The 17,838-nt window shown below is 45.9% G+C and overlaps 2 protein-coding genes across 2 annotated transcripts; one reads left to right on the top strand and one right to left on the bottom strand.

The window, feature by feature from the left end:
* The first annotated feature begins 140 nt into the window (after window positions 1-140).
* Window positions 141-10,161, top strand: LOC121606733 (transcription termination factor 1-like). Its single transcript, XM_041937236.1, has 11 exons — window positions 141-191; window positions 2,652-3,323; window positions 3,829-3,953; window positions 4,090-4,275; window positions 6,302-6,380; window positions 6,648-6,772; window positions 6,928-7,123; window positions 7,934-8,026; window positions 8,732-8,797; window positions 9,595-9,680; window positions 9,798-10,161. Exons 2-11 carry the CDS (start codon window positions 2,656-2,658, stop codon window positions 10,004-10,006), a joined length of 1,833 nt encoding a protein of 610 aa, XP_041793170.1. The 5' UTR covers window positions 141-191; window positions 2,652-2,655; the 3' UTR covers window positions 10,007-10,161.
* Window positions 10,162-10,357: 196 nt separating this feature from the next.
* endog (endonuclease G) lies at window positions 10,358-16,284 on the bottom strand. Its single transcript, XM_041937238.1, has 6 exons — window positions 16,101-16,284; window positions 14,270-14,463; window positions 13,385-13,526; window positions 10,979-11,088; window positions 10,811-10,892; window positions 10,358-10,734 (listed from the first exon to the last, which is right to left on the bottom strand). Exons 1-6 carry the CDS (start codon window positions 16,266-16,268, stop codon window positions 10,537-10,539), a joined length of 894 nt encoding a protein of 297 aa, XP_041793172.1. The 5' UTR covers window positions 16,269-16,284; the 3' UTR covers window positions 10,358-10,536.
* Between the last annotated feature and the right edge of the window lie 1,554 nt (window positions 16,285-17,838).

The raw sequence follows: 17,838 nt of genomic DNA on the forward strand, positions 1-17,838 counted from the left end.
TCATGAGGATACAATGTCAGCAACAGTTTTCACTGCGACGCTGCTACAAGCCACTAGGTGGCGGTAGGCAACACATATATTGATACCGACTGCCATAAAGAGTAAGAGAAGAAGAAGCAGAAGCAGAGGCAGAAGAAGAAGAAGAAGAAGAAGAAGAAGGAGAGGAAGGAAGGAAGGAAGGAAGGGAGACGGTGAGTCCATCAGACTGTTTCAAAGCGGTTTAATGTTTGTGTTCAGACCCGAGACCCGATCAGACCTGGATCGGCTTCTTCTGAGGGTCTGTGGAGTGTCTGCCGTGTTGCTGGGCTGTTGTCCGGCGGCTTTAGGTCAGATCTCAGGTCAAATTCAGGTCTAAAAACAACGCTGAGTCGCGCACGTGTGCGCCGCGGTACTGATCCGGGTTCAGATTCGAGTCGTTCTGCTCATCCTGAACACGAACACATTGAAAGTAGGACTGAAGGTGGGACAGAAAGTGTTCAAATGAACTCTTATCCAGTTGTTAGAAAACCGGTTTTGCTGGAACAGACCGGCACACGTTTCAGTGGGAAGGATTTTGCCCACCGATCCTGAATCAGCAGAGTGTTTTTCAGCGTGTGATCCAGATCTGATCTGATCATGATTGTAATGAGGTGATGCAGGACAGAGGTCTTCTGTGCTGATGAAGACAGAACCGGTTGTTGTCGTTGTGTTTGATAAAATGTTGTAATTCTTGTTGTCATCTCTCCCAAAGAGATTCAAAGGTTTAGCCTCTGAGGATAAACAACAAAGCCGTTCACACATGGCTCCAGCAGCCCCCCAATGACAACAATGGGACACTAAGGCGACTGTCGTTGACACCCAAGGGTTGCACCCCACCCCGCCTTAATGGGGGGGTCGTTTGCCTCACAATAGAGTGATACCTTTCTTGGTTTTGGGGGGTTGACCTCACTCAGAGGATAAATACTTGAACCTACTTTTTCAGTACTACTGTTTACTTTTTTGCTATTTTATTATTTTGTATATAATCTTTGTACTGCTCCCTGTTTTCATATTTTATTCTGTATAGTTTGTTCTTATAGTTTTATTTCACAATTTTTCACTTATTTCACTGTGTGTAATGCTGCTGCTCTGCAGCTTCCCAGCTTGGGATAAGTAAAGTCTGTCTATCTAACTATCTAACTAACTAACTAACACCATTTCATTGGCCTAGAGCTGTCCTATCTAGTCTGGTGCTCATGAACTGATGAAGCCTGCTCAGATGAGATGAAACGTCTTCTAAGACAAACTGACGAGGTCCAGCTGAGAACGATTGAATGACCTGGAGGAATGAGAATATTCACAGACATTCTTGTCTCATTTAAAACAGTTTAGTCATGTTTAAACGTGTCATTTGGAGTCATTGACAGTAAATACGTGTCAGTTTACGTGTTTATGGTAATAATTCAGTTTTACTGTGGACGCTGAAGGGAATCATTACACTGAGAGATGCTTTTATTTTGAAGTTATGTTAGAAACACTGTGGATTTTGCCCTCCATCACTTCTGATATGTTTGAGTCCAGTATGATCGAGAGCAACGATCTCAGCCCCCGGCAAAGACTTGAACTCGTCCTTGAAGGCATGAGGAGGCGTGAAGATCTTCATCACCGCGGCCGGTCTGTCGTCAGTCCTCAGGTGTTGGGGTGGACTCAATAACAGAAACAGTGGGACACATTTGAAATGGTTTCAGAGCCTCAGTGTTGGGTCCTGGTTTTCAGTGTCAGGGACGTGGTTTTACCAAATCAGTGTCACTGACATGTCCGTCTTTCAGACCGAGATGAGGGCAGTAGTTACCTGTTTGGGGGGTTGGCTGAATCGAAAGGCCATGCTTGGGTCGTTTTGTCCTCTAGCTGATAAAATCTTTAAAGACCGAGACTGGAGGAAGAGGGACCCTGTGCCATTAATTTCACTGCTAAACTGAACAGCAGCGTTTGCACAGTGCCAGTTATTACCGAGCTGTGTCCCGGCAGGCGAGACTAGAGAGGACTTTCTTTGCTGCTGGGAGGTCCAAACTTCTCCAAACTGAAGTCCATCATCTGATTGTAGGTTTCACTTGTTCTCCGCTCTCTGCTCCTGGACTCTACCGCCACAGATCCAGACCACTGCGTGAAAGATTGCAGATGAAACCACACAGTCTTAAACAATACACCAGAGACCAGCTCGGGTGATGATGACCACCCAGACTGACCCAGGCAGACGATGAGCTCCCTCCATATCAAACAGAAAGTTTTGCCAAAATAAATCAAAGACATTGGAAGTTGTAAAGATTTACACACCTTCAGAGTAATTGGAATTTGTTCTACTCGGATCTCTGGAACAGAAAGTTGTAAAACTGTCATTGAACTGAAGGTCAGAGACATTTGGGCCTGGCGTCTACAATAATTCAGATACGCTGAACACGCCATGTTTCTACAACCTTTCGTTCCTGAGATATGACTTTTTTGCAGATAAAAGGGGGGGGGGTTCGCAACAAATGGGATGTTAGGATCAATAGTAATCACCCCGATAACCTAACCCTGATACCTTAACCCTAACACCCTAAACATAACCCTGACCTCTGACCCTGAACCATCAGTGATCCAGCTTGTGATCTGACTGGTTAGACTGATGTTTGTTTCTTCTCTTACACCTGCAGCATCATGTCTACACCTCCTTCTTTATCACCTCCCCCTGTCATTAAACCTCTGGCAGACTCTCTGTCTCCTTCCCGTCAGATGAAGAGGAGGAGGTTAGACAGTCTGGAGGAATGTCCGACACCTGCCGACATCAACACACCTCAGAGAGTAGAGAAGAAGAAAAAAAAGAGGGAGGAGGTCGAGCCCAGTCTTCCTCCTCCTGCTGATGGAGATATGTGCAGCCAGCCGAAGAAGAAGAAGAAGAAGAGGAAGGAGGAGAAGGAGTCGTCACAGGTCGCTATAGAAACCAACGAGACAGAGAAGAAGAAGAAGAAGAAACAGAAGAATGAGCTGAATGAGGAGAGCATCGTCACAATAACAACAGACCACAACACACATACAAGCTCCGCCTTGGTTCCCGTGGAAACCAGCAGCTCAAAGTTGAAGGAGGAAAAGAAGAAGAAGAAGAAGAAGAAACAACAACAACAAACAAACAACAGTAGTGAAGCAGGCCTGTTGGCTTCCAACACCAGAAAGGAGAAAAACAAAAAGGAGAAAGACGGTAGCGTGGTGGAGGTGATATCACAGGAAGAAAAGACTGTAGGAGAGGATAAGAAGAAGAGGAGGAGAGAGAAGAAGACACGAGGAAGAGTCAAGAAAACACAGAAAAGAAGAACAGCTATAGAAGATGAGTGAGTCCTTATTTTAATAACTGATTAATACTTATTATCACTAACATGTTAGAGAAGCAGGGCGAAGAAGAAAAGTAATATTTAAAATGATTTCTAATGTTTCGAGGTGAAGACGGAGTCCATCGAGTGATGTTATAAAATCATAATGTTCGAAGAAAGTCGGCACATAATGAGATGAAGCCGTAATGTAGGAAGATAAAGGTGTTAACGTTAACGTTACAGTTGTAATTTTAAAAAGATTAAGATAAAGCCTATGTGAAGCATTTCCACAACCAATCAGAGCATAGTATTTCTCTCATCCAATCAGAGCACAGTATTTCTCCCATCCAATCAGAGCACAGTATTTCTCTCGTCCAATCAGAGCACAGTATTTCTCCAGTCCAGTCAGAGCACAGTATTTCTCTCGTCCAATCAGAGCACAGTATTTCTCTAGTCCAATCAGAGAACAGTATTTCTCTCGTCCAATCAGAGCCCAGTATTAACGGTGTGTTTCCTGTGATGTCAGGTTGGACTCAGCGCTGTTGAAGGAGCTTGAGGAGTTTGTTCCAGACGTCAAGAGGAAATCAGTCGATGAGATCAATAAACTGCTGAGATATGATTTGCAGAGGTTCAAGTACTTCAAACAGCAAGGTACTAATACTACAAACACTTGGAACTGCTGTGATATGATCTGCAGAGCCTCACATACTTAAAGCGACAAGGTACTAATACTGCAGACACTTAAAACAACAAGGTTCTTTAAACACACCTGTTCCTCGTCCTCCAGGGGTGTCTCTCCGCCGGGGGCGGTGCACTCAGGAGGAGAATCGGCTAATCAGACAGAACGTCGCGGACTTCCTGGCTCTGACGGGCATCAGCTCGGCCAATCACCTTCTGTTTCCTCAGAGGTTCAAAGAGCAGGAAGTGGAGATCAAGAGGCTGAGAGCACAACATCACTTCCTGGAGGCGATCGGTATGTAAGCACACATTATCATCATCATCATCGTCTTCGTCAACAGTGACGTCTCGGGATCAGGTGTGGTGGTCCTCCTGATCCTCCTGTCTGTCTCTCGTTCTGTTTAAAGTATTTTTTCGGCTGAGTCTTGACCCGAGGAGTTGGTCCTCCTGTGTGGAGCCACGATATATAACGAATATAACGAATATTCAAAATGTTTGAATTGTAAAAAAATTCAGACAATCGATGCTGAATATTAATTTACAAGTGTGGAAAAAAGCAGACGGTCACAAAACCAGAGTTTCTACCGTCCAGTCATTAACGTTTTTATTTAATTTTTTTTACCAAGAAAGTCTGTTGAACTCGGACATGTTGAAATGTCTCCGGTCAGAAGGTCCAGTGAAAATAATTCCAGAGTTAACGTGAAACTCTGTTTTCTCTGCTCCTCTGATGTCGTCCTCTCTCTCTCTCCTGATTGGCTGAATGAACACTTTATTTAACCAACCAGAGTTAGAGATGATTGTTGGATCAGTGAAAGATGAACTGAGAAGGTTTTGGTGAGTTTAATCTGTTTCCTGTCAGTTTGAATGAAGTGTGTTTTCTACGTTAAATCACTGTTTCTGTGAATGGAGTCTGGTGGCTGTGGTGAGAGAGATAACAGCTGGTTGAACAAGAAGCTCCATCTCTGTAGGATCCTCTCCATCATCTGAGCTGCCAGTAGGACGCTGACAGTGTGGAGGATTAAAGTGCAGCCTGGCTGCCACTGCAGAGCTCTCCATCAATACTGGACAAACTTAAAAAAACATGGGAGAATAGAGTCCATAGTCAGATAATATGTGTGAATTCCTGAACACTGAAGTCTTCCAGGACTTGTGGACCAACACCAACTGGAAACTGTGCACACATGACTTCACTTTGATGTAAAATGTGATGTAGGTCAAGCTGAAACGAGCAGATAGTCCAACACAGACTTGATGTTTGTGCTGCTTCTCTGGAGCCCGGGCACTTTTCGGCTAAGGCCAAGCTGTTGTCGAGTCCTCTCCAGTAAACTTGATGTTACACTGAGTTGATGTGTTCTGTGAAGGTTTGCACCTCCTGGGTTTTGATTTTCACCCAAAACCACTAAACCACTAAACCGCTCAGCCATCAGGAGTCCCTTCATATAGAGAATGTATTTTAAGTCCTCTCCAGGGCTCAGGTTCTGTTACCGTCTTCTGAACTGCTGAACTTTGTCTCTAGTCTAGCTTAGCGAGAGGGTTTACGGTTAATGTTCACGGAGTGGGAGAAATCTGCTACCAGCGTGACGATGGAGACACGAGGAAATGTCACTTTGTTTATGTGCTGTGAAATTTAAAAGGAGGAAATCCACAACTTTGTTTTAAGGTCACAATGGCTAGTTCAAGACGTGGCATGCCAAACTGGCCGTGTGATGGGGGGGGCCACACCCTGGGCCGTAGTGTCATTCGTGCCCCGATCTGATCGTGGGGTCTGTGTTGTAGAGATTGATGCAGGTTTTTGTACAGTGTCTGTAAACAGTCAGTCGTTTTCAGGTGGTTCTGTTGTTCATGGAGAGGAAGGCCAGCAGGTGTGGTGTCACTGCTCGGTCATCTTACCTTTCAAAGTGTCTCGGGGGGTCTCTGAGCAGCTCACCACGACTTACTGCTTCGCTGGCCGTGTCCTCTGGGATCTCTGAGAGAAATTACCGCTGCGTTTTTTCTTTTTGTTTAGCCATGTTTTCACAAGTCCGCTTTTCTTTGAACAGAAATGTTCCACCACTCAGGAATGTTCTGTAGTTAATCCTCATTCTTGTTTCTTCCCCTTCTTATTGTTGTCACTGCGGTTAGTTCTGTCCTGATCTAAGTCTGGATTCTGTGGCCGTTGGTTGCTGAGGATTGACGGCGCAGTTACCAAACAGCTACATAATTTCGAGATTCATTTCATGTCAAACTTGCCACTAAACTTGCTCTAAAAACACGAAATGATGCTCAAGAAGGACCTCATGTTTGTCATCTTCTTCTCTACTCTTGCTTGTCATGGCAACCAGCTGACGGGATCCCTCGGACATGTCAACAGGTTTACACCAGAGCCAAGAAGATTTTTGATGAAAGGAACTACATGGGAAGGTCAGAGGTTAAAGTTCTTCCACCTGAACCCCCAGTATGTTTGCTAGCTACAGAACCCCCAGTATGTTTGCTAGCTACAGAACCCCCAGTATGTTTGCTAGCTGAAGAACCCCCTGTATGTTTGCTAGCTACAGAACCCCCAGTATGTTTGCTAGCTGCAGAACCCCCTGTATGTTTATGCTTTAGTTGAACCCCTTACACGTTGATGTTCTGGCAGTGGGTGTTCTGTGTATGTTTACGTTGCACCTGTGGATGTCGTCTTTTTAGGTTCTCAGTGGAGGAAATGCATTCTCTGATAAAGTTACAGAACCTCCATGGTAACGACTGGAGGATGATCTCAGAGAAAATGGGTCGCAGCGTCTACGCTTTACAGAAACGCTTCGCTAACATCGGTAAACACTGACACCTCCGGTTCTCTAAGGTTCTATTACAAATGAATAGCTTAACACCTGAGAACACCTCATACAAGTTAACTGTCTGTCTGTCTGTCTCTCTCTCTCTCTGTCTGTCTCTCTCCCTGTCTGTCTGTCTGTCTGTGTCCATACAGCTGCAGGCCGTGGTTCGTGGAGTCCAGACGAGGAATCCAGGTTGAAGCAGGCGCTGAAGGCTCACCTGGAGGTTCTGGCCCAGCATAGTCCTTCAGGTTCTGGTCTGAGCAGAGACCAGCTGTGTAACAACCTTCCTTGGAGGGAGATCAGTCAGCAGGTCGGGACCAGATCCTGGACCCAGTGTCGACTCAAGTGGTCAGTACTCTGCTGAGACAGATGCAAAACTGAAACATGCAGGTTCCTGTAATTTTGATACTTGTACTAATACCTGAACTTCAGTACTGACATCACAACACAGTCCTTTATTTGATGCCTCACTACTACAGATCTGTAGTTTTTCCTCAAAACTGTTCATAGAAGTATAGAAAACACAGAGGTAGTTCAGATGTCCAGGTGTTCAGGTGCCTAGGTGTCCAGGTGTCCAGGTGCCTAGGTCTTCAGGTGTCCAGGTGCCTAGGTGTCCAGGTGTCCAGGTGTCCAGGTGTTCAGGTGTCCAGGTGTTCAGGTGCCTAGGTGTTCAGGTGTTCAGGTGTCCAGGTGTCCAGGTGTCCAGGTGCCTAGGTGTCCAGGTGCCTAGGTGTCCAGGTGTCCAGGTGTTCAGGTGTTCAGGTGTCCAGGTGTTCAGAGGCCAGATTCATAAGGATTCCTCGTGCAAAGAGTCGTCGAGATGTTTTCAAAGAATTTCCCCCCATAGTTCAGAGTAGATCTGGACTGAAAGCGTGTCAGGCCTTCAGAGAGTTCCTCAGGTGACAAACTGGAGAGGAGGACCTTGACGAAGAGGGGTCGAGCACGCCTCCTCGATGAGGTCAAACTTTCAGTCTCTTCCTGTTGAAGCTCAGCGAGGAGCTCTGAGACGACTCTCAGGATGTTTGTGGCCGCAGGTGTTCAAGTGGTTGTTTATTCAGGTGGTTGTTTATTTAGGTGTTCAGGTGGTTGTTTGTTCAGGTGTCTCAGGTGGTTATTTATTCAGGTGTCTCAGGTGTATGATGTGTGTGTGTGTTACAGGTTCACCATGCTGAAACTGAAACTGTCTTCAGGTGGTAGCGTCTTCAACAGAAGAGCTGAAGGACTTCAGGCTAAAATCCACCTCATCAACACGTATGATCACATCACACACCTGAACCAGGACACACCTGTGTGATTCTCACATTGCTCCTTTAATAATAAAACTGTTCCACATGACCTTCTTTTGTTGTGAATACAGGTAGAACCCATTTTTAATTTACCCATTAATGATTAAGTTAATTTAACGGCCTGTTAGTGAGATAATTAGTGAATAATCTGCTCACTTTAAGGGTTTTTTTAAGAAGTTAAAAAAAACCTTAAATTTACCAAATGCCCCATAATACCTTAATTTATTCCTTAAATGGATTAGTGTTAGTGAAACTTCAGCGTTGGTTTCATCCTGTAATACACTGAAGGTATTAAATAAATTGATGTATTATCATAATTCCAGTCTGTCAGTGTGAACAGAGTTAGAGTAAATTAAAGTCAGGCAGCCCTTAAAATGTCTTTTTTAATTAAAGTGTTTTCAAGTTTGCTTTTTACAGTTTCAAAGTTGATTATTAACCTTTTTAACATCTTAAATCACTGATTAGACTGATGGTTTCATTAAAATGTCTCGTTGTGTAAATTTAAGGATGAATTGATTGTTTAAAGGCTTCTTTCTGTCATCCTGACAATCAGCTCCAGATCAACTTTATTGATCACTAGCCAGGGGAAAGCTGGTGTTACAGGCAGCATCAGTAGAGACTTCAGGAGCTTCACTGAGAACTATTCATCAATAATTACCGTCTGTTTCAGGTTGTACAACTTGCACGTGGACGATGCGGCTGACATCGACTGGGACGAGGTGGCTCAGGTTATCGGGTGAGGGCTAACTCTGTCTTAAGTTTCAAACTTAACTTTGTCTCTAACGCTAAGAATGTCGCTAAGCTGAGGGTTTCTTTTAGAGGATAAGAAATAATGGGAAGTACGCTCAGAGAAATCTGAAAATATTACTAATAATACTGTGACAACAAGAAAACTCTTTAGTTTCAATACTGGAAAGTTATCGATGAGACGGACGTCTGTTGATGTTTGGCGAGCTCGCTGTTGTGCAGCCGTCATGATGTTCAGTTCACTTTTATTTCTATAAGACCAAATGACACCAGAGGTCGTCTCAGGACTCCTTCATACAGAGCAGAGCCTTTATCCACAGACTCCCCCCCTTTATCCCCCCCCCCCCCCCACGAGACAGCACTTAGCCCCCGTTAGCAAGGACAGAGGAAGAAACCTCAAGTAGAACCAGACTCAGGATGGACCACCATCCGCCTCTTCAGCTGGTTTCTGTCCAAAAACAGAGCCATGATTCCTCCTCCTCTTCCTCCCCTGGAAGACCAGAAAGGTTCTCGTGTGTGTGTGTGCGTGCGTGCTAGCTGGTTAGCAGTACACACTGCGCGGTTTAAACGGTGTCACCACCTGTCGACACATTTCTACCATCGTATCACCCCACCCTCACCTGGGCACACCTTCAGGACTGATGACATCACAGTCTGGAGCGGGGGGAGAAACACAAACTCAGCTCATGGCAGACAGTAGAATGTAGAATTAATGTGTAACAGTACTAGTAGTGTTAATGTAGTACTCCAAACTGCAGTACTAACAGTAGTACTGTGTTGTTCCAGTAAAGTGACTCCTGTGTGCGTTCAGAAGAATTTCTACAGACTGAAAGTCTCCAGAGTTCCCAACTGGACCAGTTTGTCCTACGGAGGTCAGTACTGGAATACTGCATTATATGAAAATAGTATATCAGATGAAGTATTTGATAAAGCAACACCCCCCCTCGTGTGAAACAGCTTCGGTTTGTGTCCAACTTCCTGTTTTGTAGAGATCATCAACTTCCTGCAGCTGAGAGTCGTCCCGTTGCTGGAGGAGAAACTGCAGAGTTTCAGCAGAAAGGAGGCCCAGAGGGAGGCGCAGGAGGTGAACCGGTACCTGCTGTCCGACATCTTCACCTCACAGGAGGATGAGGAGGAGTACATGGAGGTGGACAACAGTCAGCTGACTTCCAGCCAATCGGGAGACCGATGTTTGTAGAGACAAAACCAGTCCGTCAAAACAAAGAGGAATGGAATGAAGGCCCCGCCCCTGCTTCTCTGTGATTGGCTGGATGGCCTCCTGTCAGAGTTGGACTGAAACACGTTAACTAGGTGTAAACTTGGCAGGAAGCAGATAAATGATTGATTCTCAGAGCTTCTTCATGTTTTATGTCTTAAAGTTTCTAATGAAAGGTTTTGTTTTCATGTTGTCTGTCCGAGCAGCGTCCAGTTATACCTGATATGTGATCAATAATAATATTGATCAGAACACGGAGCAGTCAGCTGTACAAACATCTAACAGATTCATTCATGATGAGTTTCAGGTGCCATTAAGATAATTTCTAATGAAACTGTTTGAACATTTTAATTCAGGGTCAGTTCTCGACAGACAGAAGTTTTTACATCAGAGGCTTAAATTTCTCTCGTCTGAGTAAAACTTCCATTAAATCAGCAAACATAAAAAAAACTAATTAAAGGTGTTCACACACTGTCATCCAATCAGCAGCAGTGCATTGTGGGTAGTGGAGGTCATCTGTCAGTGATGGCCTGCAGGCTGGGGGTCCTCTTCATGATGTTTGGGACAAACAGGAGTCCTGATGCTCTCTCAATGGTTTCTATGGGAACCAGGAAACGCTCAAGAGGAACCTTCTGATCTATCGGTTCATTTGGTAAAATATACGACCGAAGCTCCACTCCCCTGCCGTCTGCCTGCTCCAGGATCAACACCTGAGGACACACAGGACAGGTGAGCTCATCGGCTGTCAGACGGTCCTCATCATCATCCGCACACAGGTGGACTCACCTTGAAGAAGTGCGTTGGCACGGCGACGTGGTTTCGTCCTAAAACCTGATATCGAACGTAGAGTTTGCCGTCGGCCTCCTGCCTGAAACACACATGGACCTGATGATCATCCTGTAGCCCCTCCCACATGGCACTCAGACACCACAGAGGAAGAAACACAGAGGTTACCTGGGCAGGTAGAGCGGTCCGGTGCAGACGTAGACATTCAGGTAACGTTTGGTCAGAGAGCGACACAGCTTCTCCAGATTGTTCCAGGTGTTCTGGTTCAGGTGGGGGTCCTGAAGGCAAACACACAACACAGTTTATCTGAAGTAAATAATAAGATTCAAGATTCCTTTATTGTCATCGAGCCATGCCCCCCCCCCCCTTCCTGACCTGGCCTTCATATATAGAGTCTAGGTCAGGGAGGGGGCGGCCCACGATGCCCTGTGCAGTTTTAACCCCCCCCGTGCCAGTTGTTTCCTCTGCCGTACCACACTGTCACACTGAGGCAGAGGATGCTTTCAATCGTGGAAAAAAAAAGAATAAATGACGCAAAACGATGCAAAAAGAATTTCTAAATGTGAAATAAATAAATAAGGTGCAGCAGTGGATTTGGATGTTTATAATCAGAGGAGAACAGAGGTTATTGCACATAATAACGACACAGTGGAGTTGTCCAGTCTGACAGCGGGGGGGAATGAAGGACCTGTGGCAGCGCTGCTTCCTGCACTGGGGGGGTCTCAGTCGGCCACTGAAGGAGCTGCTCAGCTCCTCTACAGTCCGGTGCAGTGGGTGAGAGCTGCTGTCCATGATGGCTGTGAGCTCGGCCAACAGCCTCCTCTCACCCCCCTCCTCCACAGAGTCCGGTGGGCAGCCCAGGACACAGCCGGCCCCCCTGACCAGCTGGTTCAGTCTCTTCCTGTCCCGCTCTGTGCTGCCGGGGGCCCAGCAGACGACAGCGTAGAGGATAGCAGAGGCTGCCACAGAGTCAGAAAAAGTCCTGAGCGGGGTCTGCACACTCTGAAGGACCTCAGTCTCCTCAGGAGGGGGAGGGACTCTGGTCTGTCTTGTACAGGGCGTCGGTGTTATGGGGCCAGTCCAGTTTATTGTTAAGATGAACACCCAGGTACTTAAAACTGTCCACTGTCTCAGTGTCCTCCCCCTGGATGTTCACTGGTGAGTGTGGTCGTGTCCTCCTGAAGTCAACCACCATCTCCTTCGTCTTACTGGTGTTCAAGCACAGGTGGTTGGTCTCACACCAGTCCACAAAGTCCATAATGACTGACTGGTGCTCCAGCTCGTTCCCCTCTGACACACAGCCCACGGTGGGGGGGTCATCAGAGAACTTCTGAAGATGGCAGCTGTCTGTGTTGTAGGTGAAGTCTGAGGTGTAGATGGTGAAGAGGAAAGGTGAGAGGACGGTGCCCTGGGGTGCTCCATGCTGCAGACTACCACCTCTTACTCACAGCTGTGCATTCGTACGTACTTTTTATGTGTGAGGGAGGGGGGGCAGAGGGGGTGGGGAGAGAATCAAATCTGTTGAAGTAGCAGTTTAATTCATCCGCCCAGCACTGGTCTCCATCAGCTGTCCCTCTGGTCTGTCAAAAGTGACAGAAAGACAAAAGTACGGCCGCATGGCCACAACAAGCAGCTCCAGGTCCCGTGTGCACAGCTGTTCCTTCACGTGCACGTTCACCGGGTCACCTGCCCCCCCTCCTTTCTTCTTACTGGTCTGCCGTACTCCGGTCTGCTCGCCCGAGTGTAAATCCGTTCAGGGAAACCACAGAGTCCGGTATCAGTCCATTCAGCCACGTCTCAGAGAAACACATGAGGCTGGACTCCCGGTCCTCCCTCTGCTGCCGGGTCAGTGCAGCCAGCTCCTCCGTCATTTCTAAGATGGAGCGGACGTTTTCCATGATGACAGAGGGAATGAAAGTCCTCCGCTTCTTTCATCCACCTCTGCAGCCTCTGCTTTTCCTCTGTATCTCAGCAGGGACAACGGACTTGTCCATGTACAGCAAAGATGGGGAGTCCATGTGTATATGGGACGCTCGGAGGTGTGGCTGAATCCAGAAGGGGTCCCCTGACGCGGATCCAAAAAATGAAAAAAAACAAAACAACATTTCCACACAAAAGAGTAAGAAAAGTGGGTTTCCCATGTGCAGGGTCGCACAATGCTTCCCCCACTTTAAAGAAAGTTAAAGAAAAAAGAGGTCAGAGCAACCAGCTGCTGGTCGTCCAGCGCCGTCTTCATGACACTGTGCTGACATCACACAGAGCATCTGCTCCACAGCCAATAAAACCTGCAGGATCCAAACTCTGTGAACCGATTTCATCCTGCAGCGTTTGGAAGAAACCACAGAGGAGGGGGTGTGTATGATCGATGACGTAGTGAGAAGAATGCGTTTGACTCAAAATACAAACATGTCCCCCCAGCTTGAAGGGGCAGGACACGTCTGGTCATACTGATCCTCTGAGACCTGTAAACTGTTGGTTCACACCTGGACTGTAAGGTGAAACCTTCTGTTATCACCTGCTCTCAGGCACCGTTACACACATTAACAAACTCCACCTGTGTGTGTATTTGTTTACCTGTGGTGCGACGTTGCTCAGGTAGAAGGTGTCCTCCATGGCTTTCTGACTCCACTTGTGATTGGCTGCAGCGGCCAGGTGTCCTCTGTCAAAGCCACTCCCTCTGTAGTCGGCATTGGTTGCTCTGTGAAACACGTGCACACTGGAGACAAAATAAGAAAGTTAGACATAAAGATTCAAAAAGCAATAAAAAGTCTTGCCGATGACAAACAACATGAAGACTTTTCAACACCTCCAGTGGCCTGAAAACGTCTGGACAACCCCGTCAAAAAGTCTGTTCCTGCGTTGAGAAGAAGATGGACTGATCTCTAAAAGTCAAAGTTAGTGTGTGTTATTATTGTTCTGAACAAAAGCAAAGAAGCACCATCCCAACGTGTGGGTGTAAATCCAGAGTTAACGTGGAACTCTGTTTTCTCTGCTCCTCTGATGTCGTCCTCTCTCTCTCTCCTGATTGGCTGAAAGAACACTTTATTTAACCAGAGTTAGAGATGATTGTTGGATCAGTGGAAGATGAACTGGGAAGGTTTTGGTGAGTTTAATCTGTTTCCTGTCAGTTTGAATGAAGTGTGTTTTCTACGTTAAATCACTGTTTCTGTGAATGGAGTCTGGTGGCTGTGGTGAGAGAGAGATAACAGCTGGTTGAACAGGAAGCTCCATCTCTGTAGGATCCTCTCCATCATCTGAGCTGCCAGTAGGACGCTGACAGTGTGGAGGATTAAAGTGCAGCCTGGCTGCCACTGCAGAGCTCTCCATCAATACTGGACAAATCAGATGATATGTGGCTGGAACTCCCAGTTTGTTTGTCCAGTACATTGAAGACTTCCAGGACACCAACTGGACACTCTGCACACGTAACATCACCTCTTCTGTGTATTTCTGTCTCACCTGTCGTCCTCTTTGAAGTCGCAGTGCTTCCTGTCCGATGGGCCGCTCAGGGACGCGGGGTTTAGTCTCTCTATTACCCAGGATGCTGTGCGGGTGCGGGGGTCATACGAGGTGATGTAGGACTCTCTGGTCTTGATGTTGGCCAGCGAGGGGAAACCATACTTCATCACTACTGCTGACCCACCTGCACTCACCTGGACAAAAATTAAAAAGTAAAAGTATGTTGATATCAGGCTCACCTCTCTCTCCACCCCCCCATCCTCTATAACCAACTGATGACATTTGGTCACAAACCGTGACCTGGGAGTAAGCAGCACATCCGAATGGACGACAGGGCAGATACCAGGTTAGCAGGTCAGAGAATAAAAAATCAATTAAAATCGAGCAGGAGCCCAGCACAGGGCTGATCTGATCTGCCTCTTTGGCGGGGGGAGTCCTGGCCCACACCCGAGTACAGCGGATCGGCTGAGAACAGATAGCATGCACAACAGCAACGTTATGTTACTGAACAACAACTTGTCGTGATCATCAAACAGAGCTTGGCATCAAATATCACCTCTAGATTCCCTTTAAGGAAATTTTAGGACACCCAGGGTTTGACAGGGGGGGCAGCTAGGTTAGCTCGGCTGCGAGGCTCTGTGGGTTTTAACAGCATGTATAACTTATCTGACTGTCATCTGCACACAAATGGTAAAACACACCATGATTTTAAATAACCTGGCCAACAGGCAAGTAAGAAAACACGTACGTTGCCTAGCAACCGCCTCTCACTGTGCAGGCAGGAAAACTTATCTCTTTACAGATATTCAGAGAAATCATGTCAGATGTGGAGAAGTGACGGGATATGACAGCCCTGAGAGAGACGGAGCTGGAGACAGTTTGGTTTCTGTTATTTTGTTCTGATGGATAAAAATCCTGCAGCTGATTTCTGTTCAGCGTCTGACATTAAGAATCCGTCTCCAGCAGTCTTTTACATGTTAAGATTCTTAAAGTGGCACTACACTGAAAAGTTTCTGTTACGACCTGTGGAGTAAAACTACGGAACAAACTGTGTTAGAGATAAAACAAATATCTGACATTAGTCAGTTTAAAAAGGTATAAAGAATTGATTCTTGTGAGATTTAGTGATGACTGAGAGGTGTTTGGGTGTGTTTGTGAATCACAACACTTTCTCTACATAATGAAACTGTCAGTGTCTGCATACTGTGCACGGTATTTATCAGTAACTGCTGAATATGTGGATCATGTGCAGGCTGAGGATGAATCAGGATGTTTCAGTCATGAGTTTTTTGATAAAACTGTAATAGTACTTCAGGGGTGGGGTTTGATAAGTTTACACTTCTTCCGACTCCCTTTAGCTCATCTGAGATCAGCTGAACTGAAGAAGGTGACGTTTTGTTTTCTTCTTTATTATTTTCACTTTTTGTCTGTTTGCTTTGTCTTTGTTTTTTTACATGTTCAAAATAAAGGAATCAATCAATCAATCAATCAACCTACAACCTGTTTTGTTATGTAATAAATCTCACTAACACGTCGGCCTCTCGTCACTTCTACAGGTTATCTGGTTTGTAGGTTTCTCTTCACTGACAGATCTGGAGTCTGTCTCATTGAACAGGACAGAAGACACAGCGAGGCTGATGAAGACCACCTGTTCACCTGAAGAGGCGTCCAGACAAGAATGAACTCATTAATTAATTTATCATGTGTGTTGAAAAAAGTGTTTCATACTAACAAATGTGATGTTCCCTTTGAGACTGTGCAACCAGATTTATGTCCCCACAGCGTCGGAATACACACACACACACACACGCGCGCGCGCGTGCTGTCTCACCGTTGGCTCGGAGGCCTGGACTGTCGGTACCGGGACCACCGGGACTCTGCTCAGCAGACCGGGTCTCTCTTCCTCCTCGCCGCCTCTGACACTCAGCAGGCGGCTCACCGAAGCCCCGATTCCGGCTCCGAAGAGCAAGGTCGTTCCGGTCCAACACAATCTCTTCATGCCGCCAGTGGCTCAGATGGTAAAGACGCACGTTGATGACGTCATGGGGCTAGACGTAAAAAGCGTCATTCAACGACGTTGGACGTAAGCAAATGCTTTTGTTTTTTAATTACATGATTCTATTTTTAAAACTACTAAACCTTAAATCTAGTTTCTGTTTTCCAAACTTTATTTGAATGCTCATTCAATTCTTTGTGTGTTGAGTCCTTAACGCCACTTTATTGATTCCAACAGTTTACAGTGAGAATCTGATCATATAATTTAATTAAAACTATGAATAATTGTAAAAGTAATATTAGTATAATGGTAATACGAGTAGTAAATCAAAGTAAAAAAGTAAAAATAAATGTGTTGTCAATACAGAGAATTAACAGAGGAGAGAAAAACTATATTAGCACATTCCTGCTTTGTTAGTGAATAAAAGGAAAGGATTAGAAACAGTGAAGGACTGTCTAATGAGAAGACATTAGTCCTGTTTCACACACACACAGAAGAGGAAAAGATAAGAAGAAGCATTTTCTTACATTCTACAAATATGTTTGCATGTACTGTTAACTCTTTTCTTACTTAACATAGTATGTCGTGAGCATTTCTGTGGGTTTGAAAGTGAAGCTCGAGTGTCGAGAGATGGAAACATGAAGAAAATATCTGATTAAATATGTTTCTCCATCAAGTCTGCCTCAAGATGGCACTCAATCTTTACAATCCTGTCTGGAATCCCCATCATTGACACCAGAGCTTAAACTCCACAACACAGCAGTGCTTCTGGGAGAACTGATGCCTGCCGGCTGAGGAGGAAGAGACGAGGAAGCCCAGCCGGGTCGAGGACTTGTCAAAACCAGTCCTCCACTCGATCATCATGGGAATGTGAGATCAAGAGTGCAGCATGATGCTACTCGGGGACACATGGCTAACCATGCTAGCATGTTAGCTGTGCGGAACTGATCTGTCCCACTATAACCAGGCCACCTCTGTCCCGCTGCTACCAGTCCCCTCTGCCTCTCTGTCCAACTTGACCTGAAACAGTCCAGTGGAAATAACTGTCTACCCCAACAATAAACCATTTATCACCAAGGAGGTTAAAGACTGCATCAACTGTAAGAAAAGAGCATTCAGAAACCAGGACAGGGTTCAACTCAAACTGGTACAAAAGGAACTGAATCACATGATCTAGGAAGCTAAAAAGAAACACAAAGAGACAATAGAAAAAACCTCCAGACAAATGTGGGACACTATGAGGAGAATCACCAACATGACTCCTGCTCAAAAATGTCTCAGCACCCTGAATGACCAGCAGGGGGCAACAGAGCTGAATGACTTTTATTTAAGGTTTGAAACCCAGGACTCCTCTGAATGTGAGGAGGTCCTGAGGTCGATTTCAGCAACTGAGCAGGACCCAAAGCTGGTGATTCATCCTCATAGGGTCCAATCCATGTTCAGGCCACAGGACCAGATGGGATATCTGCTTTTCGGCTCAAATCACTCCGGTTGCTAAAAAACTCTGTCCTGTGGTCAACAATGACTTCAGGCCTGTGGCTCTAACCTCCACAGTCATGAAGTGTTTCGAGAG

This window comes from Chelmon rostratus, chromosome 5, assembly GCF_017976325.1.
Source record: "Chelmon rostratus isolate fCheRos1 chromosome 5, fCheRos1.pri, whole genome shotgun sequence".
Taxonomy (NCBI): domain Eukaryota; kingdom Metazoa; phylum Chordata; class Actinopteri; order Chaetodontiformes; family Chaetodontidae; genus Chelmon; species Chelmon rostratus.

What these genes read in the sequence shown, in the direction of transcription:
- LOC121606733 (XM_041937236.1), top strand. Translation starts at nt 2,656, where the DNA reads ATGTCTACACCTCCTTCTTTATCACCTCCCCCTGTCATTAAACCTCTG. An exon ending in TCACTTCCTGGAGGCGATCG is followed by an intron (nt 4,276 to 6,301) that starts GTATGTAAGCAC and finishes CATGGCAACCAG; the next exon opens with CTGACGGGATCCCTCGGACA. An exon ending in ACCCAGTGTCGACTCAAGTG is followed by an intron (nt 7,124 to 7,933) that starts GTCAGTACTCTG and finishes TGTGTGTTACAG; the next exon opens with GTTCACCATGCTGAAACTGA.
- endog (XM_041937238.1), bottom strand. Translation starts at nt 16,268, where the DNA reads ATGAAGAGATTGTGTTGGACCGGAACGACCTTGCTCTTCGGAGCCGGA. An exon ending in GGACCGCTCTACCTGCCCAG is followed by an intron (nt 10,893 to 10,978) that starts GTAACCTCTGTG and finishes TGTGTGTTTCAG; the next exon opens with GCAGGAGGCCGACGGCAAAC. An exon ending in TGCCAACGCACTTCTTCAAG is followed by an intron (nt 10,735 to 10,810) that starts GTGAGTCCACCT and finishes GTGTGTCCTCAG; the next exon opens with GTGTTGATCCTGGAGCAGGC.